This window comes from Panulirus ornatus, chromosome 39 (assembly GCF_036320965.1).
Source record: "Panulirus ornatus isolate Po-2019 chromosome 39, ASM3632096v1, whole genome shotgun sequence".
Taxonomy (NCBI): domain Eukaryota; kingdom Metazoa; phylum Arthropoda; class Malacostraca; order Decapoda; family Palinuridae; genus Panulirus; species Panulirus ornatus.
In genome coordinates, this window is record NC_092262.1 from 10,989,243 (window position 1) to 11,015,108 (window position 25,866).

The window sequence follows — 25,866 nt, forward strand, 5'->3', positions numbered from 1 at the left end:
TTTGATCTAATAAGTAATGGAAGGGTAAGAGATGTGTGGAAATAAGAGTGGCTGTGAAAGCAGAAGAGGGTGTGTTGAAATGGTTCGGATATAAGGAAAATGGGTGTGTCAAGTGGAAAGAACAAGGAAAACCAGAAGTTGGAAAGATGTAGTGGAAAAGATTTTGAGCAATCAGGGTCGAAGCATGCAAGAGGGTGAAAGGCGTGCAAGGAATAGAGTGAATTGGAACCATGTGGTTTACTGGGGTCAATATGCTGTCAATGGACTGAACTAGGGTATGTGAAACGTCTGGAGTAAACCATAGAAAGGTCAGTGGGGCCTAGATGTGGATAAGGAGCTGTGGTTTCAGTGCATTACATATGACAGCTCATGTATAGATGTGAGCACGTGGCCTTTTTTCATCTGTTTCCTGGTGCTACCTTGCTGAAGCAGAATGTCAGACAGCCAGACAATGTAATTTCAGATATGCTTTAAAGAATAAAAAACAGCACAATTTGATGCTCACCACAAACAAAGCACAAGTGAGCTTTGGGTGAGACTGCTTTATTACATTACTTAACAAAAGGCTTGAATAAAATTTTCTTACTTCTTTCATCTCACTTTTGTGAGCCTGAAGGTATTTATCCAAGGGGCCAATGGGGAGATACTCCATCACTAGTGACAAAGGACTGAGGGTGACACCTTGCACATCAACAATGCACTCACAATTTGCAAATGAAAACTCATTTAACACTGCTAGGAAGCGTTCAGTGTCACCTAGATTGTTCAGTTTCGGTATCTGAAATTGTAGAAAAATCTGATTAGCCTCATCTGCTTACAGAATTACCAATTTGAGAGATGCATAGGCTGTCAAAAAACAAAAGCCGTTTTGCTAATCAATATCTTTTCTACTAACACCACATGGTTTTCCAGTAGTTGCCTTTCATCAAAACAATGAACAGGTAGCATATGGAAAATTAGTTTACCTAAGTTAGCTCTGCTTTTCTGAAATGTAACCATATTTACACCTTACCTTTACAGCAACTTCTTTATTATTTTGAATACTCCACTGTGCTTGGATTAAATCAGAAAACCGTCCACGAATGATGTTCTCTTCTACAGATATTAAGTGGTCCATACTTATTACCTAATGAAGAAAAATACCTGAATCAGAAGCATTCACAAAACGGTTAAATATTAGAAAAAGAATGTGTTAATGTTACTCGGGGCTGTAAGTACGAAGATGCTTGCTGTGTGATGTACAGACCTCAAGAAAAGCTAAACTCAAATGTTTATGAATTTCTCTACAAAATCCATGATAATAATGCCAAAAAGTATAATCACTAGGAGTCTTTCAATCCCCTTGGGCAGTCTACCAATAAAGTTTTGAAACTCTGGGTACAGATATGACAATCTACGTGATTAAAAAATTACTGTAATGAAAAGTTCTGCTGAAAAAGAGGCAACAGTGTGCAGCATCTGTAAATTTTAAATCTAGTCAATATAAATGCTCTTAGGTTAGTTCTGACTCCATGTGGCAAGATGGAAACCTTCAAATGCAGCAAGGAGCTTTAGAACTGGAAGCAATGCCGGTACAAGATCAAGTGGGGGTACAAGAAAGGTTTCAAATAACTGTGATAGTGAATCAAGGTTGTATGTGATATATCACTAAGGTAATCTAATAATTATAAGGATAATGTATTATGCAAGATGAATTAGGGCGAGGTTATGAGGGAACTTCTTAATCAAGGTGAAACAAAATGGAAGTTGCCACAGTTGCTGTTATCAGATAATAATGGGCTATTGAGTAAATACCATAATGAGGTGCAGGGAAACGTGGCCCAATTCAGAGTGCATGCAGGACAAAGATGCTGAATGTGAATGCAAGAACAAGCAAGATTTTACAATGTGGTATCAACGTGCATGATGAAAAACGAAGTTAGTACAGTTATTAAATCATTAATATATATTCTATCACACTTAATCACAGTTTCCTGCATCAGTGAGGTAGTGCCAGGAGACAGACGAAGAATGGTCCATCGACTTCATATACACATATATATACATACATGCCCACATACACACATGCAGACTTTTATATACACATGTACATATTCATACTTGCTTGCCTCCATCCATTCCTGTCTATCCCGCCCCACAGGAGACAGCATCACTACTCCCCACTTCAACGAGGGAGCGCCAGGAAAACAGACAAAAAGGCCCCATTTGTTACACTCAATTACTAGCTGTCATGCGCAATGCACATGACAGCTAGAGATCAAGTGTTCAGTTTTAAGTAACAAAAGCTGAAGGCAAGAACCAGGAATTTATTCTCAACTATAACTAGTTAAGTAGAATAAATTCCAGGCTTGTCTCCATTATTTCACTGATACATTTTACCTATTTGGCTCCATGATACCCCAGTAAAGTTTAGTTAGGATGGTAATGGGATAGCTGGCACAGAGTAGAGTCATGCAAGGGATAAAAATTGAAGTGGCAATGAAAGCTTTGGAAAACATTATAGTTTAAGAATTAAGTGTACTAGAAGCTTAAAAGGAGACTAAGGTCTCACCTCCAATATATGGAAGGTATTAAGAATATATGGTGTGGGAGGCAAGTTGTTAGAAGCAGTGAAAAGTTTTTATCGAGGATGTAAGGCATGTGTACGTGTAGGAAGAGAGGATAGTGATTGGTTCTCAGTGAATGTAGGTTTGCAGCAGGGGTGTGTGATGTCTCCATGGTTGTTTAATTTGTTTATGGATGGGGTTGTTAGGGAGGTGAATGCAAGAGTTTTGGAAAGAGGGGCAAGTATGAAGTCTGTTGGGGATGAGAGAGCTTGGGAAGTGAGTCAGTTGTTGTTCGCTGATGATACAGCGCTGGTGGCCGATTCATGTGAGAAACTGCAGAAGCTGGTGACTGAGTTTGGTAAAGTGTGTGAAAGAAGAAAGTTAAGAGTAAATGTGAATAAGAGCAAGGTTATTAGGTACAGTAGGGTTGAGGGTCAAGTCAATTGGGAGGTGAGTTTGAATGGAGAAAAACTGGAGGAAGTGAAGTGTTTTAGATATCTGGGAGTGGATCTGGCAGCGGATGGAACCATGGAAGCGGAAGTGGATCATAGGGTGGGGGAGGGGGCGAAAATTCTGGGAGCCTTGAAGAATGTGTGGAAGTCGAGAACATTATCTCGGAAAGCAAAAATGGGTATGTTTGAAGGAATAGTGGTTCCAACAATGTTGTATGGTTGCGAGGCGTGGGCTATGGATAGAGTGGTGCGCAGGAGGATGGATGTGCTGGAAATGAGATGTTTGAGGACAATGTGTGGTGTGAGGTGGTTTGATCGAGTAAGTAACGTAAGGGTAAGAGAGATGTGTGGAAATAAAAAGAGCGTGGTTGAGAGAGCAGAAGAGGGTGTTTTGAAATGGTTTGGGCACATGGAGAGAATGAGTGAGGAAAGATTGACCAAGAGGATATATGTGTCGGAGGTGGAGGGAACGAGGAGAAGAGGGAGACCAAATTGGAGGTGGAAAGATGGAGTGAAGAAGATTTTGTGTGATCGGGGCCTGAACATGCAGGAGGGTGAAAGGAGGGCAAGGAATAGAGTGAATTGGAGCGATGTGGTATACCGGGGTTGATGTGCTGTCGGTGGATTGAATCAGGGCATGTGAAGCGTCTGGGGTAAACCATGGAAAGCTGTGTAGGTATGTATATTTGCGTGTGTGGACGTATGTATATACATGTGTATGGGGGTGGGTTGGGCCATTTCTTTCGTCTGTTTCCTTGCGCTACCTCGCAAACGCGGGAGACAGCGACAAAAAAAAAAAAAAAAAAAAAAAAAAAAAAAAAAAAAAGTTGACAATGGTCAAAGGTATGTAAAATGTGTGAGCAGCACAGATACAGATATAGGAAACTTTAGTAGTATAGACGAAATTAAAAGGACTGATAGAAATAAGAATGAAGATGAGGATATGTGAAGAAAAATTATTACACAAGACCAAAGAAGTGAAACGTATAAGGTATGGCCATGCTGAACATAAGGCAAGTGAGAGGTTGAATACAAAGACATACAGAAGTGCAGTCAGAGGTACTGGGAGAAAAGGTTATGAGGATAGACTGATATAGACAGAATAAGAAATATTTTGCAATCTTTATTACATAAAAAGAAAATTACTGGGTTCCTCAGTCACACAGGAAACTGGTTCATGCATCAGTTATGACTCAAGAAACCATAAAAAACTAATATAAAAAGGGACCATAACTAGAGTATAAGTAAAAAGAATCTTAAAGCTAGTGACTTACACTGCAAACTCAGAGAAGTTTGTTAAATGAAATATAAGAGTGGCACATAGAAGCTGACATGACTAAAAGCTACCCTTAAAAACTTGTATCAAGCCACTCATAACTCCAGGAGAGAAATCAGTTATGTTTAAAACTTACTCTGGGGCCTGTTTGTTGACTGCTCTGGACTTGTTTATCAAAACTAGCACAAAGCAGAAGTAATTCTGAATTATCATAGTCGGATGGTGGCAAAACACGTGATAATTTGATTGAAGAATCAGGCGATTTAATGAAGTCTTTCACCATGTTAGCCAGACTATCATAAAGATCAGCAGAGTCATTCAGATGAAACTGAAAAATGCAAGATATGACACTAACATTACTTTTATTACATGTCAGTTATCCTTAGTAAATTGCTGTGGAAAAAAAATCTAAATATCTAAAGCAAGCAAGCGAACCATCTTCCACAATCGAGGCATAGCAGAAGAAAAACTTCTAAATCCTTGTACTTTCACTATCACTGCAACTCTCTTACTCATTTTCTGATATCTGTAGTATAACCATTCCGCTTCCCATTCACCTCAGAACATTCTGGAAATATTTCTTCCTATTTATTCCCTTTCCCTCCAGGCTACTTTAATTTTTCAGCAAACTTTAGTTACCCTTCCAAACCACCATCTGCCTATCCCATACTTCACTATCCTGTAGCTTACATACAATCATAATTTTTCTTTCATACTAGTCAGCCATTTCCTACATTACTGAGGTGTCAACAATCATAACTAAACCCCCTTATCTACCTTACATCTAAAGTACTTGAAAAGACTAAAAAAGAAAAAGTTAAACATACTGCTGTGAATCACAGACTTCCTACCCCAAAGCTTCTCAAAAATTCTGCTTTTGTGACGTCTCACTTGATTTCACTGAAAATCCATCATCAAACTATAAAGTTGTCTGAAGAGCTATCGCTAAAAAAGCACCACCAAAAGACAGGTGTCTGGTAAATATGAAACAAAATTCATGACACTTAAGATCGTCAATCCTCTTCACATTTTGCCTTCCAAAATGATGAGTGAAACAGTGATCCTTGAAAACACAATGACAGTAATGACCCATTTGTTTAAACTAAAAATATCAGAATCAACCATTTAATCCTTACCATACACTGCACAAATCATCTTACCTTTTAACTATCTCTTCTAGCTTTCCACATCCTAAAAACTATAAGGCACTTCACAGCCAAACACAATTAACTATAATGTTGTACATATATATATCAATCAAGATTTTCAAGGTGAAAAGTTTCCAAAACTAAGGTTTTTTTTTTACAAATATTCTCAAAAAATCTAGTCCAATTACCTACTTAAATACTTACAAAGGGTCCACAACTTACAAATGGGTTACATTCCAGATCCTATTTGTAATGTAGAGAATATAAAGAAATTCATAAAATGAATAGGTAGTAGTCTGGAGGCAATCACCAACCAGGGAAGTATATTACATACTACCCACCTGGGTATTGGAAGGGTAAGTGAAGGCTGCATATTGAGTGAGCACTTCAGAGGTTGTCACATTGCACTTCTTTAACCCAGGGAGCTGTCTTTCTCTATGCTTCAACCATACACAAACTGTTGGCTTTATGTCCACAAATATGCAATCTTGTCACACAACACCCGACACTATTTAACTTTTTGTAACACTAAATTTTCCCGCAGTGAGCGTTACATGCTAGCCCTGTCTTTTTAAAAACTTTAGGAGCAACAGATAGTAGTATTAGATAGGAACAGTAGACAGGAGCATGAGCTAGAAACATTAGGTAGATGTAATATGAAGGAACATTGGTTGGGATCATTAAGTAGTGATAAGTTGGGGCATTAAGCAGGAACATTAAAAGTAACAAATGATAGGAAAATTAGATAGGAGCCATTGAAAACAATGTACAAGAGTTGCCCTTTGCCAGTGGCCTGTTGATGGGGAGGCACTAAAAGCTAAGGAGTGGCGCTGGAGTTAAACAGTTATGGAGAGTTTTGCTGTGGCCGTCATATTGTAATCCAAAGTAAACGTAGGTAAAAGAACATATAATGCAATGTAGGTAAAAGAACATAATATAATGCAACACGGTGAAAAAAGACACACATTTAAGCAACTGATTGCAAGTCAGACTAGGAATGAAACCATTTTTGTAGCTCGTTTATAAGTAAGGCTGTTCATGGGCTGGCATTTGGAAGTCATGACCCCCTGTAGTAATAAATTCATTCTAAACTTATTAGTTTGTATCACTGTTTTACATCTGGCACTTTACTACATACATATAAAAACAAAATTTCATGACATCAAGTACTCACTTTGTCTCCTTCTTTGATAATGGTGTATGATACTGGTGGTTTATCAGCTTCTGTAATAATATCTAAAAAATATTTTTCATAATCTGTGGAGGATTCCCGAAGAAGGCCCACACCAACTTCACTTCCTCCCTTAACCTTCAACTTTTCTGTAGCAAATTCTTCCCTGTAATAAAGGGATACTTGTTACTATAGTTCGACACAGTAGGCCAAATGAAACATCGTTCAACTTTGGCACACTAAAGACATTCTCCAAATAAAACTGCAAGGCAATGAGTAATTCTTCCATGATATCCTTGAACTCCAAATATCAAGGCTAATGAAAATAACATTATCCCTCTTAAATTACTCTACAAACATGCTGACAAGACTTGATAATTGAAATAATTCTTAGCAATCCCCAGATTAATGCTATAAGACTTGCATGACATACAATCATTCAAAAATTTGATATATACGGCACAGCTTAAGTATTAAGAGAATAATAATTTTACTTCAACAAATGATTACTGACAAGACTATGCCTTTCTACAACTGATAAAATTATAATTGCATTCACAGCTGAAGAGAAATGCTATTCATCATTTTCCTTATGCAGTGTTTTGCATAAGCCTTTGAACGCTCCAAACACCTGACAGCAATCTCTAAAAATGACTTTGCTATTGAAATCACCTTTTTCTTTTAGCTAGTGAGATCAACAACTATCTACCCTTCTTATACAAAAAATGCAGTTATAAATACTGAAAGGCATGGAAAAAAAAGAATATGCATGCACAATAAGGGGCAAATGAAAAGAAAAAATAATGTTGAGCACTACATAATGTCCCATCAAAATTTAAAGGGCATCGACAGCTTTGATACTGAACATTTTACAACATATAATGCATGAAGAGGGTGTTTTGAAATGGTCTGGTCACATGGAGAGAATGAGTGAGGAAAGATTGACCAAGAGGATATGTGTGTCAGAGGTGGAGGGAACGAGGAGAAGTGGGAGACCAAATTGGAGGTGGAAAGATGGAGTGAAAAAGATTTTGAGTGATCGGGGCCTGAACATGCAGGAGGGTGAAAGGCGTGCAAGGAATAGAGTAAATTGGAACGATGTGGTATACCGGGGTCGACGTGCTGTCAATGGATTGAACCAGGGCATGTGAAGCGTCTGGGGTAAACCATGGAAAGTTCTGTAGGGCCTGGATGTGGAAAGGGAGCTGTGGTTTCGGTGCATTATTACATGACAGCTAGAGACTGAGTGTGAACGAATGGGGCCTTTGGTGTCTTTTCCTAGCGCTACCTCGCACACATGAGGGGGTTGTTATTCCATGTGTGGCGAGGTGGCGAAGGGAACAAATAAAGGCAGACAGTATGAATTATGTAAATGTGTATATATGTATATGTCTGTGTGTGTATATATATGTGTACATCGAGATGTATAGGTATGTATATTTGCGTGTGTGGACGTGTATGTATATACATGTGTATGTGGGCGGGTTGGGCTATTCTTTCGTCTGTTTCCTTGCGCTACCCCACTAACGTGGGAGACAGCGACAAAGCAAAATAAATAAATAAAATAATGCACGAGAAGCAAGGCATTGATCAAACATTTTTATTTCTAAAAAAAGTTTTTTCTTAAAAATTATAGTACAGTTGAGAAGGAAACTTTAGCTTTGATTACAAGTTTACAAAACTTTCATGTTTACTGAAGAGGGTTAGGAAAACACATTTTAGTTTTTATGGCTCTTAATCCTCTTGTGTTTTTGTGCAATATGAAGAATCCTACTCAGAAGTTAATCTGGAGACTTTATTATTATTATCATTATACTTGATTGCCATATTCATTCACACAGTCTCTAGCTGTCATGTGCAATGCACAGAAACCACAGCTCCCTATTCCACATCCAAGCTCCACAGACCTTTCCACTGTTTATCCTAGACACTTCACATGCCCTGGTTCAGTCCATTGACAGCATGTTGGAAACTTGTGTTACAATAATATGAATTAGTCATTCAGCATGTAAAAGGGTATGATGATACTGTAGCAGATGCATTAAGCCTCTGCAAACACTGTACTAGACTTTCCCTCTGCCAGTGGTGTGTTAAGGGTGAGGCACTAAAGGATAAGAGGAGGCACTACAGTTCTCTAGTTATGGAGAGACTATTGCCATGGCCACCCCTATAAAGCAGTTCTAGATTGGAACAGGCATCAGATAGTTAAATAGATATATAGATAGATAAAAGACGAGGTAATAATTTGAAAAGTAACGACCTAATCATAAAATCAAGCATAACTCTTATCTGCATAATGCTCAGTGTATTTCATGTAACAACATGAATAAAGTACAACTGGGAAAAAGAGAGAGCATAAAGGAAAAATCAGTCCTTTAAGCAATCTGTACAGCAATTCTCCTAAGTGATCTATGGGGTCCTTGGCTGCAGAGTATTTTACTAAGATGGAGATTCTAACAAATTAAAATTTTTCTTAAACACTTACCCAACTGGTCCATGACACTTGTTGCTACGTAAGAAGACAAGGGAAGGTGTTGACAGTTCTCGACATAAGTCAAAGGTCCAGGTACAAATCAGTCGATAATACCTGAAAAGAGATGACCCTGATATACAAGTTTTCTTCCTCATGTGAGCTATCTAATTATCAAATACTGTCCTGTAAGCCCAGAGTGACTTACACAGGACAAAACTTCCTACAAACAAAAAATGTCTTCATACATGCTAGAAAGTGGTTAAGGTGCTTGCTAACATTTATGAGCCCTATACTGCTGATAAAGCTAAACAAAAGTAGGCAATAGAGAAGCCAACCATTCCAATATAATGGGAGGATAGGAGGCCCTCCATAGTCAAGATTTAGCAGCTTGCAGGAGGCGAGCATAGTTCTTTAGAAATACTAATTCAGGGAAATAAGATTCTGCATTCTGTGAAACGAGATATATCTCCTTATCTGTATCTAACTATATCTCTGATGCCCACTCCTTTTGGGAACATCCTCAATGAGGTGGCCATGACAAAAGTCTCTCCACAACTTGTGAACTCCAGTGCCACTTCTTTGCCTTTAGTGCCTCATCCTTAACAGGCCACTGGCAGAGGTCAACTCTAGCACAGTGTTTTTAGAGGCTCCTACCAAATGTTCCTTGTGACTGCTAATATCTAATGTGTACCTAATGTTTCTGCTAGATGTTCCTTGCGACTGCTCATACCTAATGCGTCTGCCTAATGTTCCTGCCAGATGTTCCTTACTACTACTACTACTACTAGTTGTTCCCACCTAATGTTCCTACCAACAGCTTTAACCTAATGCTCCTGTCTAATATTCCTACCTACTACTACTACCATTTTGCCAAAAGGCAGGGCTACCGCATAGTGCTCATCACAGGGAAACCTAGCTAGAGTTATGAAGAAAGTGTTATTAGGCATTGTGTGTGACAAGATATTGTAAACGTGGACAGAACACCAGCAATCCACTAATAAGGGAGGCAAAAAGAAGACAGCTACTTGGGTCAGAGGAGCACAACTTGACAATTACAGAAGTGCTGGCTCACTAAGCAGCAATCAATAACCCTCCCAATACATAGCTGGGTAGTACCAGCAATATACCTCCTTTGTCAGTGCCTGCTTACCAACTACTACATACTTTCTCAGGCATGATGTGGGAAGTTTTTGAAACATCAATAGCAATGATATTAAAAGAACAAGGCCAAATATGAACTCAAGACCAAACTACTCACAGAATCAGCAATTTTCTGATCCTAGTGCTGAAAAGTAACAATATTTAAGGAGATTTATCATAAAGCCAATCTTAAATATTTCCAATGATATTTTCATAATCTTAATCCTTTCTCAAGATTACATATGGCCACAACAGCTTTGCCTTTCAATCAGAGATGCATCTACACCAAAAATGTGACAAAGGAAATCTATTTGTAGACAATCAAGTCTAATGTTGCAGAGAATTAAAACCCAAACTGCAAAGAATGTTAAGCCTCTGGACAATGAAATAGGTTCCCCAAAACCCAGAATATGTCCTCGTCTTGACATCCATGCAATCAGTCTGAGTACATACAATGTAATTATAAATAAACAAAAAACTGAAATATTACAGTACCCACTCAAGCAGCCCACAAATGACTCTAATTCAGTGATTGTCTGAAGTTTGAAGTAGCAAGGCACTCCTGTCTTTCTTGAAACTTCAACTGTCAGGTCCTGGGAACGAGTTGATACAAATACCAGCTCATCCAGACAGCATAGGTGTGTCCACACCTTAGAAGAAAGATTTGAATGTTTGAGTGCTTATTTACATTCTTTTCAGATCCGCCTATATTCAGTGTTCCACTCATTCCATTTGTGTATAAATACTGAAATAGTACTTCTGAACAAAGCAACTTTCTTCACAAGATGATGGGTTACAAAGCCAAATGTCTAAAAATTTTCACTTTTGACTATTATTACTGAAGCAACAAGATTGTCAAATACAATAATCCCTACACTGCTTGAAGATCAGTATGAAACAATCAAAATTATCAACTATTTTATAAGCTATTTACCACATGAATTGTAAATTCAACATTCATACAAAGCAAGGATTGAGCATAAGATAAACTGTACATGAATTAAATAAAAGATCCTGCAAGTCCATTGGATCATGCATGTCTTACCCCTTTCTTCTGTGATGCATGACAGTAGCGAATGCCTGGCTGCTCGAGGTGATATGGGTCAATGCTGAGCTTAGTATGGAGGACAGTACCACCCTCATCCCTTTGCAGGATGTATTTTTCACTTCCATAGTTGCACTGACTTTCTTCAATCTATAGAATATTCAGAGAAACAAAAACATTTCATATGCAGTGTCCCACCATATTGCAAAATTACACATGCAAATCTCCCTCACATACCTTAATCTCTAAATATTTCCACAGGATCATATATTGATGCATCCCTCTCAAAAATGAACTACCTTTCCACCACATTAGCAGCTTTTATATATCTATTCCCATTAATTCACTTATATACTATTTCAATCATTTTCAACAGATTCAATCTTTCTCCAGTTTCAATCCACCTCTCCATAATATCAGATCCCCAACTGATATCATTAATCCACACTAAAGACTATCAGAATTCCATACATCTCACCTGCTGACACTTCACTATCATTCAGTTTACCAAGACCTATATATATAAAAGAATACAAGAACAATAACAATAAAACACCTACTTGAACCACATACATAACATTCACTACATGACTATATCAAAAATAATTGTCAAGAAAGAATGTAAAATCAGTGATATGATAAAAGCAAAGATCTGACCACTCCAACTGTATCCCAAATACTTAATATGCAAAATATTACAAACTCCCACACTCCAGTAAAAAAAGGTTAGACAACTTTACTTCTGGGATAAAGTAATTTTTTTTTCTTTTTTTTTGCTTTGTCGCTGTCTCCCGCATTTGCGAGGTAGCACAAGGAAATAGGCGAAAGAAATGGCCCAACCCACCCCCATACACATGTATATACATACGTCCACACACACAAATATACATACCTACACAGCTTTCCATGGTTTACCCCAGACGCTTCACATGCCCTGATTCAATCCACTGACAGCACGTCAACCCCAGTATACTACATCGATCCAATTCACTCTATTCCTTGCCCTCCTTTCACCCTCCTGCATGTTCAGGCCCCGATCACACAAAATCTTTTTCACTCCATCTTTCCACCTCCAATTTGGTCTCCCACTTCTCCTCGTTCCCTCCACCTCCGACACATATATCCTCTTGGTCAATCTTTCCTCGCTCATTCTCTCCATGTGCCCAAACCATTTCAAAACACCCTCTTCTGCTCTCTCAACCACTCTCTTTTTATTTCCACACATCTCTCTTACCCTTACGTTACTTACTCGATCAAACCACCTCACACCACACATTGTCCTCAAACATCTCATTTCCAGCACATCCATCCTCCTGCGCACAACTCTATCCATAGCCCACGCCTCGCAACCATACAACATTGTTGGAACCACTATTCCTTCAAACATACCCATTTTTGCTTTCCAAGATAATGTTCTCAACTTCCACACATTCTTCAAGGCTCCCAGGATTTTCGCCCCCTCCCCCATAAATAAAGTAATATACAGTATAATTCTTTCTTCTTGAGCAAAATGCTAAATTGGACACTATATGATGCCAAAGTCTGAATTCATCAAAATGCACACAGGAAAACAAGAAAGAAGAAAAAATAAAGTAAAATGGCCAACAACATGAGCTGAAATAGCTTAAAATACCCATGTCTGCTATAGCTGGAATACAAGAATTTCCATGTAAATTCATTCCAACCAGTCCATAAAATGAAGCAAAATTATACAATCAATATCTACATCAATATAAACAGGAATTTCCCAGTCAATTTATCTGGCCTTCAGTTACATGAAATTAAGCAAAATTTTAAAATTCTATCCCATAATGACAAACATTTGAGCATAACCACATGCTCTACTCTATCCTCTACACCTGACATGTAGTAATCAATCACAAAAGCAACTATCCAAACAAAAGTATGGAATATTATGGAGGTGTAATAATCATCTTATTGTAAATAACTATTCAGTATCTGCGGGAGATTTATCTGCACCACTAAGGAGTACCGCTTGTAAATCTGAGGTGGATCTACCTCCATCTCTCTTAGCAAGGGTGGAATCAAAATCCTTTTATGTCATTAACTCTCCAACTTCAACCATCTTTTTATATCTAACATTATGTTATAGTCCTCTCCCTGTAAGCTTGGACATATGGCATGGATCTAGTAGCAGTTTCCTACAGTTTCTGTGTGTGGATAAGCTACACAAGGACCAACTGTTAAGGTAATGTCATTCGTTGAACAGTGAAGCTGTCTGCGTTGTTCCATTATTCTTTCTCACCTGCACATCACAGTAAAAGTCATTTTATGTGCAGAATCTTTTGCCATGATTGTTTGCAGTTTCTGAAATTACTGAAGTAGCACCAGGAACAAATGAAAAATGGCCTCACTTGCCCCCATCTAACCTCTAGCAGCCAATTATAATACCAAAACCACAGCCCTATCAACAGCCAATTTCCAATGCCAACGACCTTTCCCTGGTTTCCCCTGGCTATATCATGTCCCCTTGTTCAGCCTAATGACAGCACATCATCCAATGTATACCACATCACTCCATTCTGCTCTACCTCAAGCATGTCTCATCCTCCTGCACGTTTAGGCCCTGACATCTCAAGGCATTATTCACTATAATCTTCCACCTCCTCCAAGATTTCCCACTTTTCCTTGTTCCTTCCACTTCCAACATTTATGTTGGTTGTCCTAACCTATGAACATCTAACCTTTGAACATCTATTCTTACGAACAAGCTCTAAAATGTAGTCCAATTCGTAATACATGTATATGATAACTCGTATAAATAACTCGTACTTACATAATGAGGAACTACACCTATGTACATTTTTTTTTTTTTTACATCAATTAAACAAACCCATCTTTGAACTGAAAGATAACAGTGACCCCTCTTTCCACACATGACTTGCTCCATCACCCACCCTAAGGACCACATTAGCTCCAAAAGTTCCATTTGCTGCAATGCCAACTCCCAGGTATCAACAACTCTTTTCTTCCTCCAGGTTCTCTCCATTCAAACTCTCTCTTCACAGCCTAACCTAATAACACTACTTTAATTCCCATTTACTTTTATCTTTCTCCTTCCACTACTAACCAAACTCAGGAACTAGCTTCGGCAGTTTCTTACTAGAATCTACATCCAGCACAGTGTCATCAGTAAACAGTAGCTAAATTACCTTCCTAGTAGTCAGATTAAGAAAACATTTTGCGAGTTATAGTACGAGAAACACAACAGAACTTGTGAAGCATTGGTGAAGGGGCTAATTTGGGTGTTGGTAACATGCTGAGATATGGTGAAAGGGTGATAGAGCAAGTATTTTGAAGGACTGATGAATGCATTTGATAGGGTAGATGTTGGGTATTTGGTTCTGGGAATCATGTGAAGGTAAAGTTATGGCAAATGGTACGGTAAAACAAGAAGAGACGGTGAAAGCCTTGTGTCAGATGAAGTGTGGCAAGGTGTCCTTCAAAGGGGTGGCCACAGCAAAAGAGTCTCCATAACTAAAGAACTCCAGTGCTGCCTCTTAGACTTCAGTGCCTCACACTTAACAGGCCACTGGCAGAGGGTTAGTCTATCAGTGTTTGCAGAGGCTCCTATGTAATGACTACTTGTATCTAATCCTCCTACCTATGATATACAGTACAGGAAAACAATATAGAAGACCTGTACCATCAGTCCTTGAAAATTTCAATGTTATTTTCCAAGCCTCAGACAAGGTTTTTTTCTTCCTCCAAAATTCCTAAATACTTCCTCTAGCCTCTTTTTAACTTTCATAATCCTCTCTATCCTTAAATTACGGCTTGCCCACGATGTGGACTTGTTGATTTGTTAATTATGATTTCTAATGTTTGTACATTTCATGGTAATGTGCAGGATGCCCGAGTGCCACTGCATAAAGTGAAGGACGACAAAAATCAATGTTCAAATTAAAGAATGGGGCTGGAAATCCTCCCATCCCATTTTACTTTCTGAAAAGAGGAAGAGAAGGTGGCCAAGCGAGAATTTTTCCCTCTATGGTTCATCTATTCATTCTTGACCCTACCTCGCTAATGCAGGAAATGATGAATATGTATGAAAAAAGTTCATTTACTTTAACCAATGATGAGTATGGGAATGTGACCATTTAAAGGGTGAAGGCATGCTCATGTATCTGATTAGGGAGGAAAAATGTGGCTTTAGGAGTGGCTGAGGATACATAGATCAGGTGTTTACTTAAAAGAATGTGCAAGAGAAATCCATAAGAGTAATGAAGGATATGTACATGGCATTTATGGACCTGGCAAAAGCATTACATAATAGGGATGCTCTAGAGAATGTTACAAATATATGATATGGGAAGGAAGTTGCTACAAGAAGGGAGGAGTTCTTATCAAGGTAAGGTAAGGTTTGTGCGAGAGTACAGAGAGAAAGGCGAATGGCTCTGGATGAAGGTAGGTCTGCAATGGGATTGTATAATTTTAACACGGCTGTTTAATCTGCTTATGGATGGGGTGGTGAGGGAGGTAAATGCAAAGGTTTTGGGGAAAGGGACAGGCATGCAGTCTGTTCGCGCAGAGGTCCCAAGATGAGATTAAGCCATTGTTTGCTGATGATCCTGCACTGGTAGAAGAATTGAGCGAGAAACTGCAGTAGCTAGTGTCTGAGATTGGGATTATGTGTGAAAGGAGAAGGTTGGGAGTAAATGTGTATTAAACCAAAATCATAGGTTTAACACTGAAATCAGGTTTTTTGCAGTGCAAGTTTGCATGGATAGAACTTGGAGGAAGCATTGTTTTAGATACCAGGGAGTGGATATGGCAGCAAATGGAACCATGGGGGCTGAATTGAGCCAAAGTGATGGCGATGGTCATGGGTGCACTGAGGAATATGTAGGAAGAGAGGTTGCTGTCTTCAGGGGCAAAGATAAGTGTTTGATGGTACTGCAGTCCTATCAAGTGTTGTACCGACAAAGTGTCGAACTTCGACAAAAATGTAAAGATTCCAGTAAACGTGCTGAAAATTTGGTGTGAGGAGGATTGATCAAATAAGACATGACAGGGTGAGAGAGAGGTATGGGGGTAAGAGGTGCATGTATAAAACTGCTGAAAAGGGTGAGCTAAAACAGTATGGATATGTGGAGGAAGAGTATGGAAAGGACGATTAAGAAGTAAAAGGGAATGCCAAGGATGAGGTAGAAAGGTTGGGGTCTGAACATGCAGGGGGGGTACAAGGCATGCAAGGTTTAGAGAGAAATGGAGCGATGTGGTTTATTGGGGACAACATGCTGTCAATGGGCTGAAACATGCAGCCGATGGAATAAGCCAAAGGTTTATGGGGCCTAACTGTGGATGGGGCTCTGGTTTCAATACATTATACATGGCAGCTACAAAGTAGATTGAATTGAACAAGGCCACTTCTTTGTTTGTTCCTAGTGCTACCTCACTAATGCAGGATATGGCAAACTTGAACATGTATGAAAAAATACCAGAAGAAATAATACCAAGAGACTGATTGAGGAAAAAGAGGTATTTCAAGTAGCAATGCGGGCATGTGCAAGGGATGCTTTTGCATGCAAATGGTGGGATGTAGTAGTAGTAAAGTTGCTGGTTAAAAAAAAAAAAAAAAAAAAAAAAAAAAAAAAAAAAAAAAAAAAAAACATTTGGATGGTACTTACAAGAAAGCTGTGCAAATGATTGGGGGATGTACAAGAGAAAGTAGCAAATCAAGATAAATGTGCTGGGGTTGAAAAGATGGCAAATGAGAGACTAGGTATTAATAAACTTTAGGGAGAATAAGATATTCTGGGAGGAGGTTAATAATGTGCAAAAAACAATAGGGGAGCAAAAAGGGAAGTGGTAACATGCAGCAATTAAGTAAGGATATGGATGCTGAATGCATTTGATGACTGGGTGGCAGATGTAGGGTGTGTGGGTCAAGGTGGTATGTTAAGTGATTAATGGAAAGTGGTTTGGTGAAGAGAAGAGAGGTGGTGAAAGCCTTCCTTATGATGAAATGTGGCAATGTGGGAGGGATCAGAATTGGAGTTGAATTCATTAAGAAAAGGGGAGACTGTGTTGTTGAGTGGTTAGTTAGGATTTTCAATATGTATGGATCATGGTGAGGTTCTTGAGGATTTGCGTAATGTTTATGTAGTGCCACTGTATAAAGGCTAGAGGTAAAGAAGAGAGGTTTAAATTTGTCGAGTACCAGGCAAGTTGTATAGGAGGGTACCGATTGAGAGGGTGTAGGCATGTATACAACATCATATTGGGGCCGAGCAGTGTGGTTTCGAAAGTGGCAGAAGATGCATGAACCAGGTGTCTACTTCAAATAATTCATGTACGAAATACTTAAGAGAAATTAATGCAATTACATGTGGCACTTATAAACCTAGAAAAAGCTATGATTGGGTTAATGGAGATACCTTGTGGAAGGTATCAAGAAAATGCAATGCCAGAGGAAAGCCACTAGAAGCAACAAGACATTTTTATTAAGGGTGTAAGGCTTGTGTACGAGTAAGTAGAAAGGAAAGCGAATGGTTCCACAGGAAGGTTGGTCTGTGGGAGGGGTGTGTGATGTCACCAAGGATGTTTAATTTGTTCATGGTGGTTAGGGAGGTAAATGAAAGTCTTGGAGAAAAGGGCAAGTCTGTAGTCTGCAGTGGATGAGAAGGCCTTGGAAGCAAGGCAGTTGTTTGTTGTTAATACAACAATGGTGGCAAATTCTTGCGAGAAACTGCAGAAGTTGGAGACAGAGTTTGGAATTGTGTATGTGAAAGGAGAAAGAGGAGAGTAAATGTGAATAAAAGCAAGGCTAGTTGGTTCAGTGGGGTAAGTATGAATGGAAATGGATAGGAGGAAGTGAAGCATTTTAGGTACCCGGGAGAAGACATGGCAGCAAACCGAACCATGGAAGTGTGACAAGCCTTAGGGTGGGCGAGGGGGAAAAGGTTCTGGGAGTACAGAAAAATATGTGGGAAGAGGGATCGCTATTTGGAAGGGCAAAAAATGCGCAAGTTTGAAGGTTTAAATCATTCCAGTGATATCATGTGGATGTGTGGCATTGGCTATAGATAAGGCTTTGGGGAGGAGGGTGGATGTGTTGGAAATGAAATTTTTGAGGTACGAGGGGTTTTGATCAAGCAAGTAAAGAAAAGGTAAGGGAGAAGTGTGGTATTATGAAGAATGTGGTTGAGAGAGCTGAAGAGGGTGTGCTACCTCACTAACAAAGGAAACAGCAATCAAGTATAATAATAAATTATAACTATATATAATACTCTTTACATCTGTCACCTCACCTTGAGAAGGTAGCACTCACGTACATATCCAGCATCCTTGTTATGGCAGCTTTCAATTACTTTCTCAGCATTCCTTTTCACATTTATTCTATTTGCCATACCATTTAGTTCCTTTGGCATAAAGCTTTTAAGATCTATATCTCCAATTTTCTTACCTGGGGAAAAAAAAACCATTTATCCATTATCATGCCAAAGAATCACTCATGAAAATTACAAAAATTATTAAAGCTATTATTCTTAGAAAATTTTTGTGGAACAGTTATTCTAGTTTTAAATTATGGACTAGTTCCTGAACTACAACATGTGATAATAAGGGCTTACAGAATCTGCAATGTACTTAACTAGTGTGAGCATCTACCATAAGAAAAGCCAAATCAATATCAGAGAGATTCCTTACCTTCAAAAATAACCAATACCAATCTAACCCTTATAATGCAACATACATCATCCATTCTCTGGTCGTTATGTGTAATGCACCAGCAACATAGCCTCTTCTGCACGACCAAGTTCCATTGACCTTTCCATGGTTTCCCTCAGCTGCTTCATTTGTCCTGGTTCAGTCCGCTGACAGTACATCATCCCTTGCATACCAAATTGTTCTAATTCACTCTATCCTGCGCATGCTATTCTCTCGCCTGCATGTTCAGGCTCCAAACACTCAAGACCCCATCCTTCCATCTCCAATTTGGTCTCCCAGTTCTCTTGTCCCCTCCACTTCTGACACATCTTACATGCCAAAATCTTCTCACTCATTCTCTCCATATGTCAAAACTATTTAAGCAAATCCTCCTCAGCTTTCTTCACCATACTCTTCTTATCAAACATATCTCTTACCAAGTCATTACTGACTTGATCAACTCTCCTCACACCACATATCCTCTTCCATACATTTCATTTATAGCCAATGCTTCACATCCATACACCACCACTGGGAGTACTATACCTTCAAACATACTCATTTATTCTCCCAAATAGCAACCTCTCTCTCAAAACATTCCTCAATGCTCCCAGAGACTTCACACTCACCCATCCTATGACTCTCTTCCACTTCCATGGTTCCATTTCACTGCACTCCTAGGTATCTATAAAAGTATGATTCTTCCTAGTTTTCTCTACACAAACTCAGTCCAACTAATGTGTCTCTTCAATGCTTAACCTAATAATTTTTTTTTTTGTATTCACATTCACTCAACTTTCTTTCATACACTCCCAAACTTGGAAACCAACTTTAGCAAAGTTTCACTCAAATGTTCCATCAGTGCTATGTCATCAGGAGACAACCAATTCAATTCCCTGGCCCCCCTCACCCAGTATGGACTACATGCCTGCTCTTATCTTCAAGACCCTTGTTAAATATTTAGCTCCCGCATCACCCCATCCATAAATAAATCAAACATCCATGGTGTCAATCCTCTGATACTTCCCCATCACAAATCTAAACTAACCAATTACGAAATTCCAGTTAAATCCCATCTACTTCACCTACTTTGTTAGGCATCATCCAATGCAAGGCTTTCACCAAATCTCTTTTCACCAAACCACTTGTTAGCACTTTCCCATGTGCCCTTTCAAAGATGTTCCAATTTGCAATGTTTGCTACTTACAAGACATCATTACCATAAAAGATTAAACAAGAGATGGCATGAAAAACCCATGGCTCATGTGAGCCTGGATTTACTGCCTAACTTTAAGTGAATTTTTCACAAATCAGACCTAATTTGCACAATTCTGAAAAATTGTGAAAACTATAAATTTCAAATATGTTATATTCATTCTATTTTACACAGTTTATCATGTTTTTATCGAGGATGTATGGCATGTGTACGTGTAGGAAGAGAGGAAAGTGATTGGTTCTCAGTGAATGTAGGGTTGCGGCAGGGGTGTGTGATGTCTCCATGGTTGTTTAATTTGTTTATGGATGGGGTTGTTAGGGAGGTAAATGCAAGAGTTTTGGAAAGAGGGGCAAGTATGAAGTCTGTTGGGGATGAGAGAGCTTGGGAAGTGAGTCAGTTGTTGTTCGCTGATGATACAGCGCTGGTGGCCGATTCATGTGATAAACTGCAGAAGCTGGTGACTGAGTTTGGTAAAGTGTGTGAAAGAAGAAAGTTAAGAGTAAATGTGAATAAGAGCAAGGTTATTAGGTACAGTAGGGTTGAGGGTCAAGTCAATTGGGAGGTAAGTTTGAAGGGAGAAAAACTGGAGGAAATAAAGTGTTTTAGATATCTGGGAGTGGATCTGGCAGCGGATGGAACTATGGAAGCGGAAGTGGATCATAGGGTGGGGGAGGGGGCGAAAATCCTGGGAGCATTGAAGAATGTGTGGAAGTCGAGAACATTATCTCCGAAAGCAAAATTGAGTATGTTTGAAGGAATAGTGGTTCCAACAATGTTGTATGGTTGCGAGGCGTGGGTTATGGATAGAGTAGTGCGCAGGAGGATGGATGTGCTGGAAATGAGATGTTTGAGGACAATGTGTGGTGTGAGGTGGTTTAATCGAGTAAGTAACGTAAGGGTAAGAGAGATGTGTGGAAATAAAAAGAGCGTGGTTGAGAGAGCAGAAGAGGGTGTTTTGAAATGGTTTGGGCACATGGAGAGAATGAGTGAGGAAAGATTGACCAAGAGGATATATGTGTCGGAGGTGGAGGGAACGAGGAGAAGAGGGAGACCAAATTGGAGGTGGAAAGATGGAGTGAAAAAGATTTTGTGTGATCGGGGCCTGAACATGCAGGAGGGTGAAAGGAGGGCAAGGAATAGAGTGAATTGGATCGATGTGGTATACCGGGGTTGACATGCTGTCAGTGGATTGAATCAGGGCATGTGAAGCGTCTGGGGTAAACCATGGAAAGCTGAGTAGGTATGTATATTTGCGTGTGTGGACGTATGTATATGCATGTGTATGGGGGTGGGTTGGGCCATTTCTTTCGTCTGTTTCCTTGAGCTACCTCACAAACGCGGGAGACAGCGACAAAGCAAAAAAAAAAATGTTCTATCATATATATTCAGCAGGCCATAATTCAAAGCAAGAAGTTATGACAACATGAAGGAAGATCTATTTAAAGATGATGGCCAGACAAGGATACACAGTGGACGCCATTTTATAACAAAAGCTCACATAGCCTTTGACAATGCGAGCTATAGAGCAGATCCCAGAATTCTAATATTCATAATTATTTACATCTCTATGTTTTTCTAAAGATATCAAATACATGTTCCAATGAATCCATGAAAACAAGTCACACATATTAACATGTGTACATATATTTTGCCAATCCAGACTCTCTTTTGGGCTTTAAGAAACTTTTGTACAAGGCCATATCCTTGCTTTTTAGTGATCCCAGTAAGAAGATACAATTTATTCTGGAAACTGGGTGCATATTCATTAAATCCTAGCCATTATTAACATAAAAATGTCAACCTCTTACCTTTCTGCCCCATGACCCTTCTATCTTCTCTGGGGCTCCTAAAGCACTCAGGAAGCCAGCCATGTCCACAAGGCAGGACCACAGGTCAAAGTGTGGTGATGTGCGAGCATAATTACCTATTTATCTAATCGTAATTACCAAAATGCATTACATTCACGGGGCCCTATCTCTAAAACACTATTCTATATACCTCGCTGACACGTGAAACAGCAATTAAGTTAAATTATAATGAAAAACTTCAATTTTTGTATGCAGTCTGCAGTCTTTCTATTCCATTCATCCACCACACTTTCATTATAAAAGCACTTCCTTAAAGCTTCTTCGACAAGTTTCCTCCTTAATTTCATGTTTTGTTCTCGCAGTGCTCTGTCCCTACATCTCTTAAAGAACTGTTCATTGCCTACATCAATCTATGTAAAAAAAAAAACTGATCAGGTACCTCCTCACTTCCAAAGTTGGCAAATTTAAGGCATCTAGCCTTCACCTATAAATCAGCCCTCTTAATTTTGGTACCTTTTGTTGCTGCTCTCCTCTGGACCTTGTCTATTTGTCCCTTATGCTTCATTATGTACTGCTGTGACCAAACTTAAGAAACATGTCTTAATGTTGACCCTATGCATGATGTGAACAGCTTCCCAATTATTTCCTTATCCATGAAATTGAAAAAGTAACAGTCTCTTTCATCTTAATGTGTTTACTGACATTAGTTAAGCATATAATCCTGCACACACTAAAACTTATGTCCATGACTTCCTGTCAGGATGAGAATCGAAATTCCCCGAGTTTATCACTATTATTGAAATCTTCCACTAAAAGTACTTTGCCATATCTGAGAAATGTGTGTTTTCGAGCTTCCTGTATCATCCTGATTCATTATTTTTGTGTACATGTTCAGGATTGCTAAAATTCTCTGGGAAATTATACTATTACACCACTGCATTTATTTCCCATTATGTATTGTCAATGGGCCATCTTCTACTATTCCCTGAAACTTATGGCTATCTTTTACTATGAAGGCCACTCTTCCCCATCCTTTCCCTGGAAAATTATACCATTACACCAATATGCATTTATTTCCCATTATGTATTGTCTTAAAGGGTCATCTTCCACTATTCCCTGAAACTTATGGTTAACTTTAACTATGAAGGCCACTCTTCCCCATCCTTTCCCTTATCTTTCCCTAGAAAATTATACCATTACACCAATATGCATTTATTTCCCATTATGTAGTCTTAATGGGCCATCTTCCACTATTCCCTGAAACTTATGGCTATCTTTTACTATGAAGGCCACTCTTCCCCATCCTTTCCCTCCTTACTACCTTGTACCCGTATGGGCAAAATAAATAAAAATCTTCTCTTTAACAAGCATTGTTTCCTTAACTCTGATATCAGGTGCATTCTCTCTACTAAGATACCTAAATTCCAGCTCTTTCCCCCAACTCATCCTCAGCCGACTCCAGTGTCACTGCTGTCTTCAGTACCCAAATTCCTTAAAAAAAAATTATCCAAAACAGAATAGACCTCAATATTCTACTAACCTACACAGCATAGCTTTAGACCCACTCACTCCAATACTACACCAAAACCTCTCTTTAGCACAGTATTAACGGCAATAGATATCAACATGGCATTCAACACCATCCCTAACACATTCTCACACAAAAAAATGACATCCTCCACAATGAAGACAAAAAATCATTATCTAACATCATGGTGAAAAGCCCAGCCAGTCACTCACAAACGATTCACTTCAAAATCCTCACAGAGCAGATCTTTCTCTAAGCCTCTTCAATTTCTTCCAACATTTCCTCCAATTTGCTCCTGCAAAACACAATGTGGAAGTCTGCACAATCACATCACAGCTCCCTGATACTGTTCAAGCAACAACCTGAGCATTACTACACCACTGGCTCACTTAAAACACCAAGTCTGCACCAATGAAATCTACTATCACCCTCTAGATCCCCGATAGAAATGAATCTGACCTGCACCCTCCCATTGGCCTGAATGGTCAGCCACTCCCATTCAACTAAACTAACTATACAGGATATGAAATAAGACACATTCCCTCCCCACAAATATCAATAAGAAGGCCAAAAACAAACTAAATTCCCTCAGAAATCATTCACTCATACCAGAAATGGACAAGAAAGGAATTCCTTAGTATCATCAACAAATAATTCATTTGCTCTACCCTAAACTTTGCCTCACTTGCCTGGTCACTTATCATACCTAAAGGAAAAACGACAAAGCTACAAAACACAAAGTACTCGGAACAATCACTAGCTGCCCCCAAACCACAAATATTCAACAACAGTAGAACAAATAAAAAAACAATTGTAATCCAATCACACTTTAATATACTCAGTACTTGGTTCTTTGCAACACTAAATCCTCCTCATTCAAATCATCCCATTAACCACCACCAACCATCAAGTAGAAAAAAACCTTACCCCTGCTTCAAACTCAAGCATCTTATTCTTACAAATCAATCATCCCTAATAAACAGAGTTATGACAAAAATATAAAACAAAATGGCCCAATAGGCATAAAACAACCACCCTTGGCAACCCAGTCCTAAACACCCCTCCACCAGATAAAACCACTTGATCGCATCCTGGTTATTCTCTCAATCAAAATCAAACTCACTACAACCAAGTCACCTCTGAGAAAGAAATTTCTCATATACCTAGATAATCCACAGCCATTTCATTTCAAACATCCATCCTCTTCCTTTGCATCAAAGGTCCAAGACCTGCATCCACGCAACACTCAGGAACAAAGGGACAATGGCTACATCCACATACATCCAAACCCCAACTGTCATGCATAACACTAAAACAAAAACCTATCACACACATCCAAGCCTCAGTTCCAGTTTTGCTATGACCACTTCATATGCCCTGATTCACCCCATAAATAAAACATCACAATGCTCCTTATATTTCTATCCAACACATGCCTCTCACCCTCATGATTATTCAATCACCTGAGACCCCAAAGCTACTCCAACTTCTACCACCTCCCTAGTCTACCACTTATCTTCTCTGAATACCTGAACCATTTCAGCACTTCTTGGTTGTTCTCTCAATCAAACTGCCCCATGAAAATAACATGTCACATGCCATGCATCATCCTCAGACATTACATTTACAAGAAATCCATCTTCCATTCCTATACTTTCAAGGCTCAAAGCTTTAATCCATCAACATAGTCAGGACTTCTGTATTATATATGCTGTGGTGCAAAGCAAATATGCAAGTACTCTGAAAACATAAGGAAGATTATTATATGTCCAGTTAAATCATTATCCCTTACCACATCTTTATTTACTAATCATTCAATACTACCTTACTATGTTAGAGAGATTTTATTTAGCATGCTTAGTCACCTATATTCTGTCACCATAACACTGTACACTAAATTTCTGGTAAATCAGCAGTGATATGAGAAAAAATCAAATTCAGGCAATCTTCTGCTTCATTTAGACCATCATCAAATAATGTAATATACAAACTACATGTTCTACATATCTTGAAGAAATGGACCAATTTCAATAAAACTGCAATACCTGGGTTATTCAGCATATAAAGCAGTATATCCGTCACCACTAGTCCTAAGCCATCTTCAGGACAGTTGGTAAGTTCTGGGATTTCACCAGCCAAGAAATCTGCCCGTACCTGATTAGCACCAGTAATATATAAGATTTAATCACATATATAACATTGAAATAAATATCATTCCGGCAATTTGCAATCTACTATAAAGAGATCACAAAATGTGAGAATATCATCATACACACTCATACCTGCCCTGACATCCATGTAGTGTAAATTAAAAGTAGAACAACGATCATTACCATTAAGTTATCCACGAGTAAATAATTTTACGATTATTACTATAAAAGTAAACATTAT

General features: G+C 38.8%; 1 protein-coding gene across 3 annotated transcripts in view; it reads right to left on the reverse strand.

The window, feature by feature from the left end:
* hop (tyrosine-protein kinase hopscotch) overlaps nucleotides 1-25,866 on the reverse strand; it is a 179,597-nt gene that overhangs the window by 47,344 nt on the left and 106,387 nt on the right. For all 3 annotated transcript variants that reach the window (XM_071685057.1, XM_071685056.1, XM_071685055.1), the window contains 9 exons: nucleotides 25,521-25,629; nucleotides 18,526-18,680; nucleotides 11,252-11,401; nucleotides 10,702-10,856; nucleotides 9,079-9,180; nucleotides 6,597-6,759; nucleotides 4,411-4,602; nucleotides 1,013-1,126; nucleotides 587-778 (listed from right to left, as the gene is read on the reverse strand). In XM_071685057.1, the coding sequence (XP_071541158.1) occupies nucleotides 587-778; nucleotides 1,013-1,126; nucleotides 4,411-4,602; nucleotides 6,597-6,759; nucleotides 9,079-9,180; nucleotides 10,702-10,856; nucleotides 11,252-11,401; nucleotides 18,526-18,680; nucleotides 25,521-25,629 (1,332 nt within the window). The remainder of the gene's footprint in view (nucleotides 1-586; nucleotides 779-1,012; nucleotides 1,127-4,410; nucleotides 4,603-6,596; nucleotides 6,760-9,078; nucleotides 9,181-10,701; nucleotides 10,857-11,251; nucleotides 11,402-18,525; nucleotides 18,681-25,520; nucleotides 25,630-25,866) is intronic.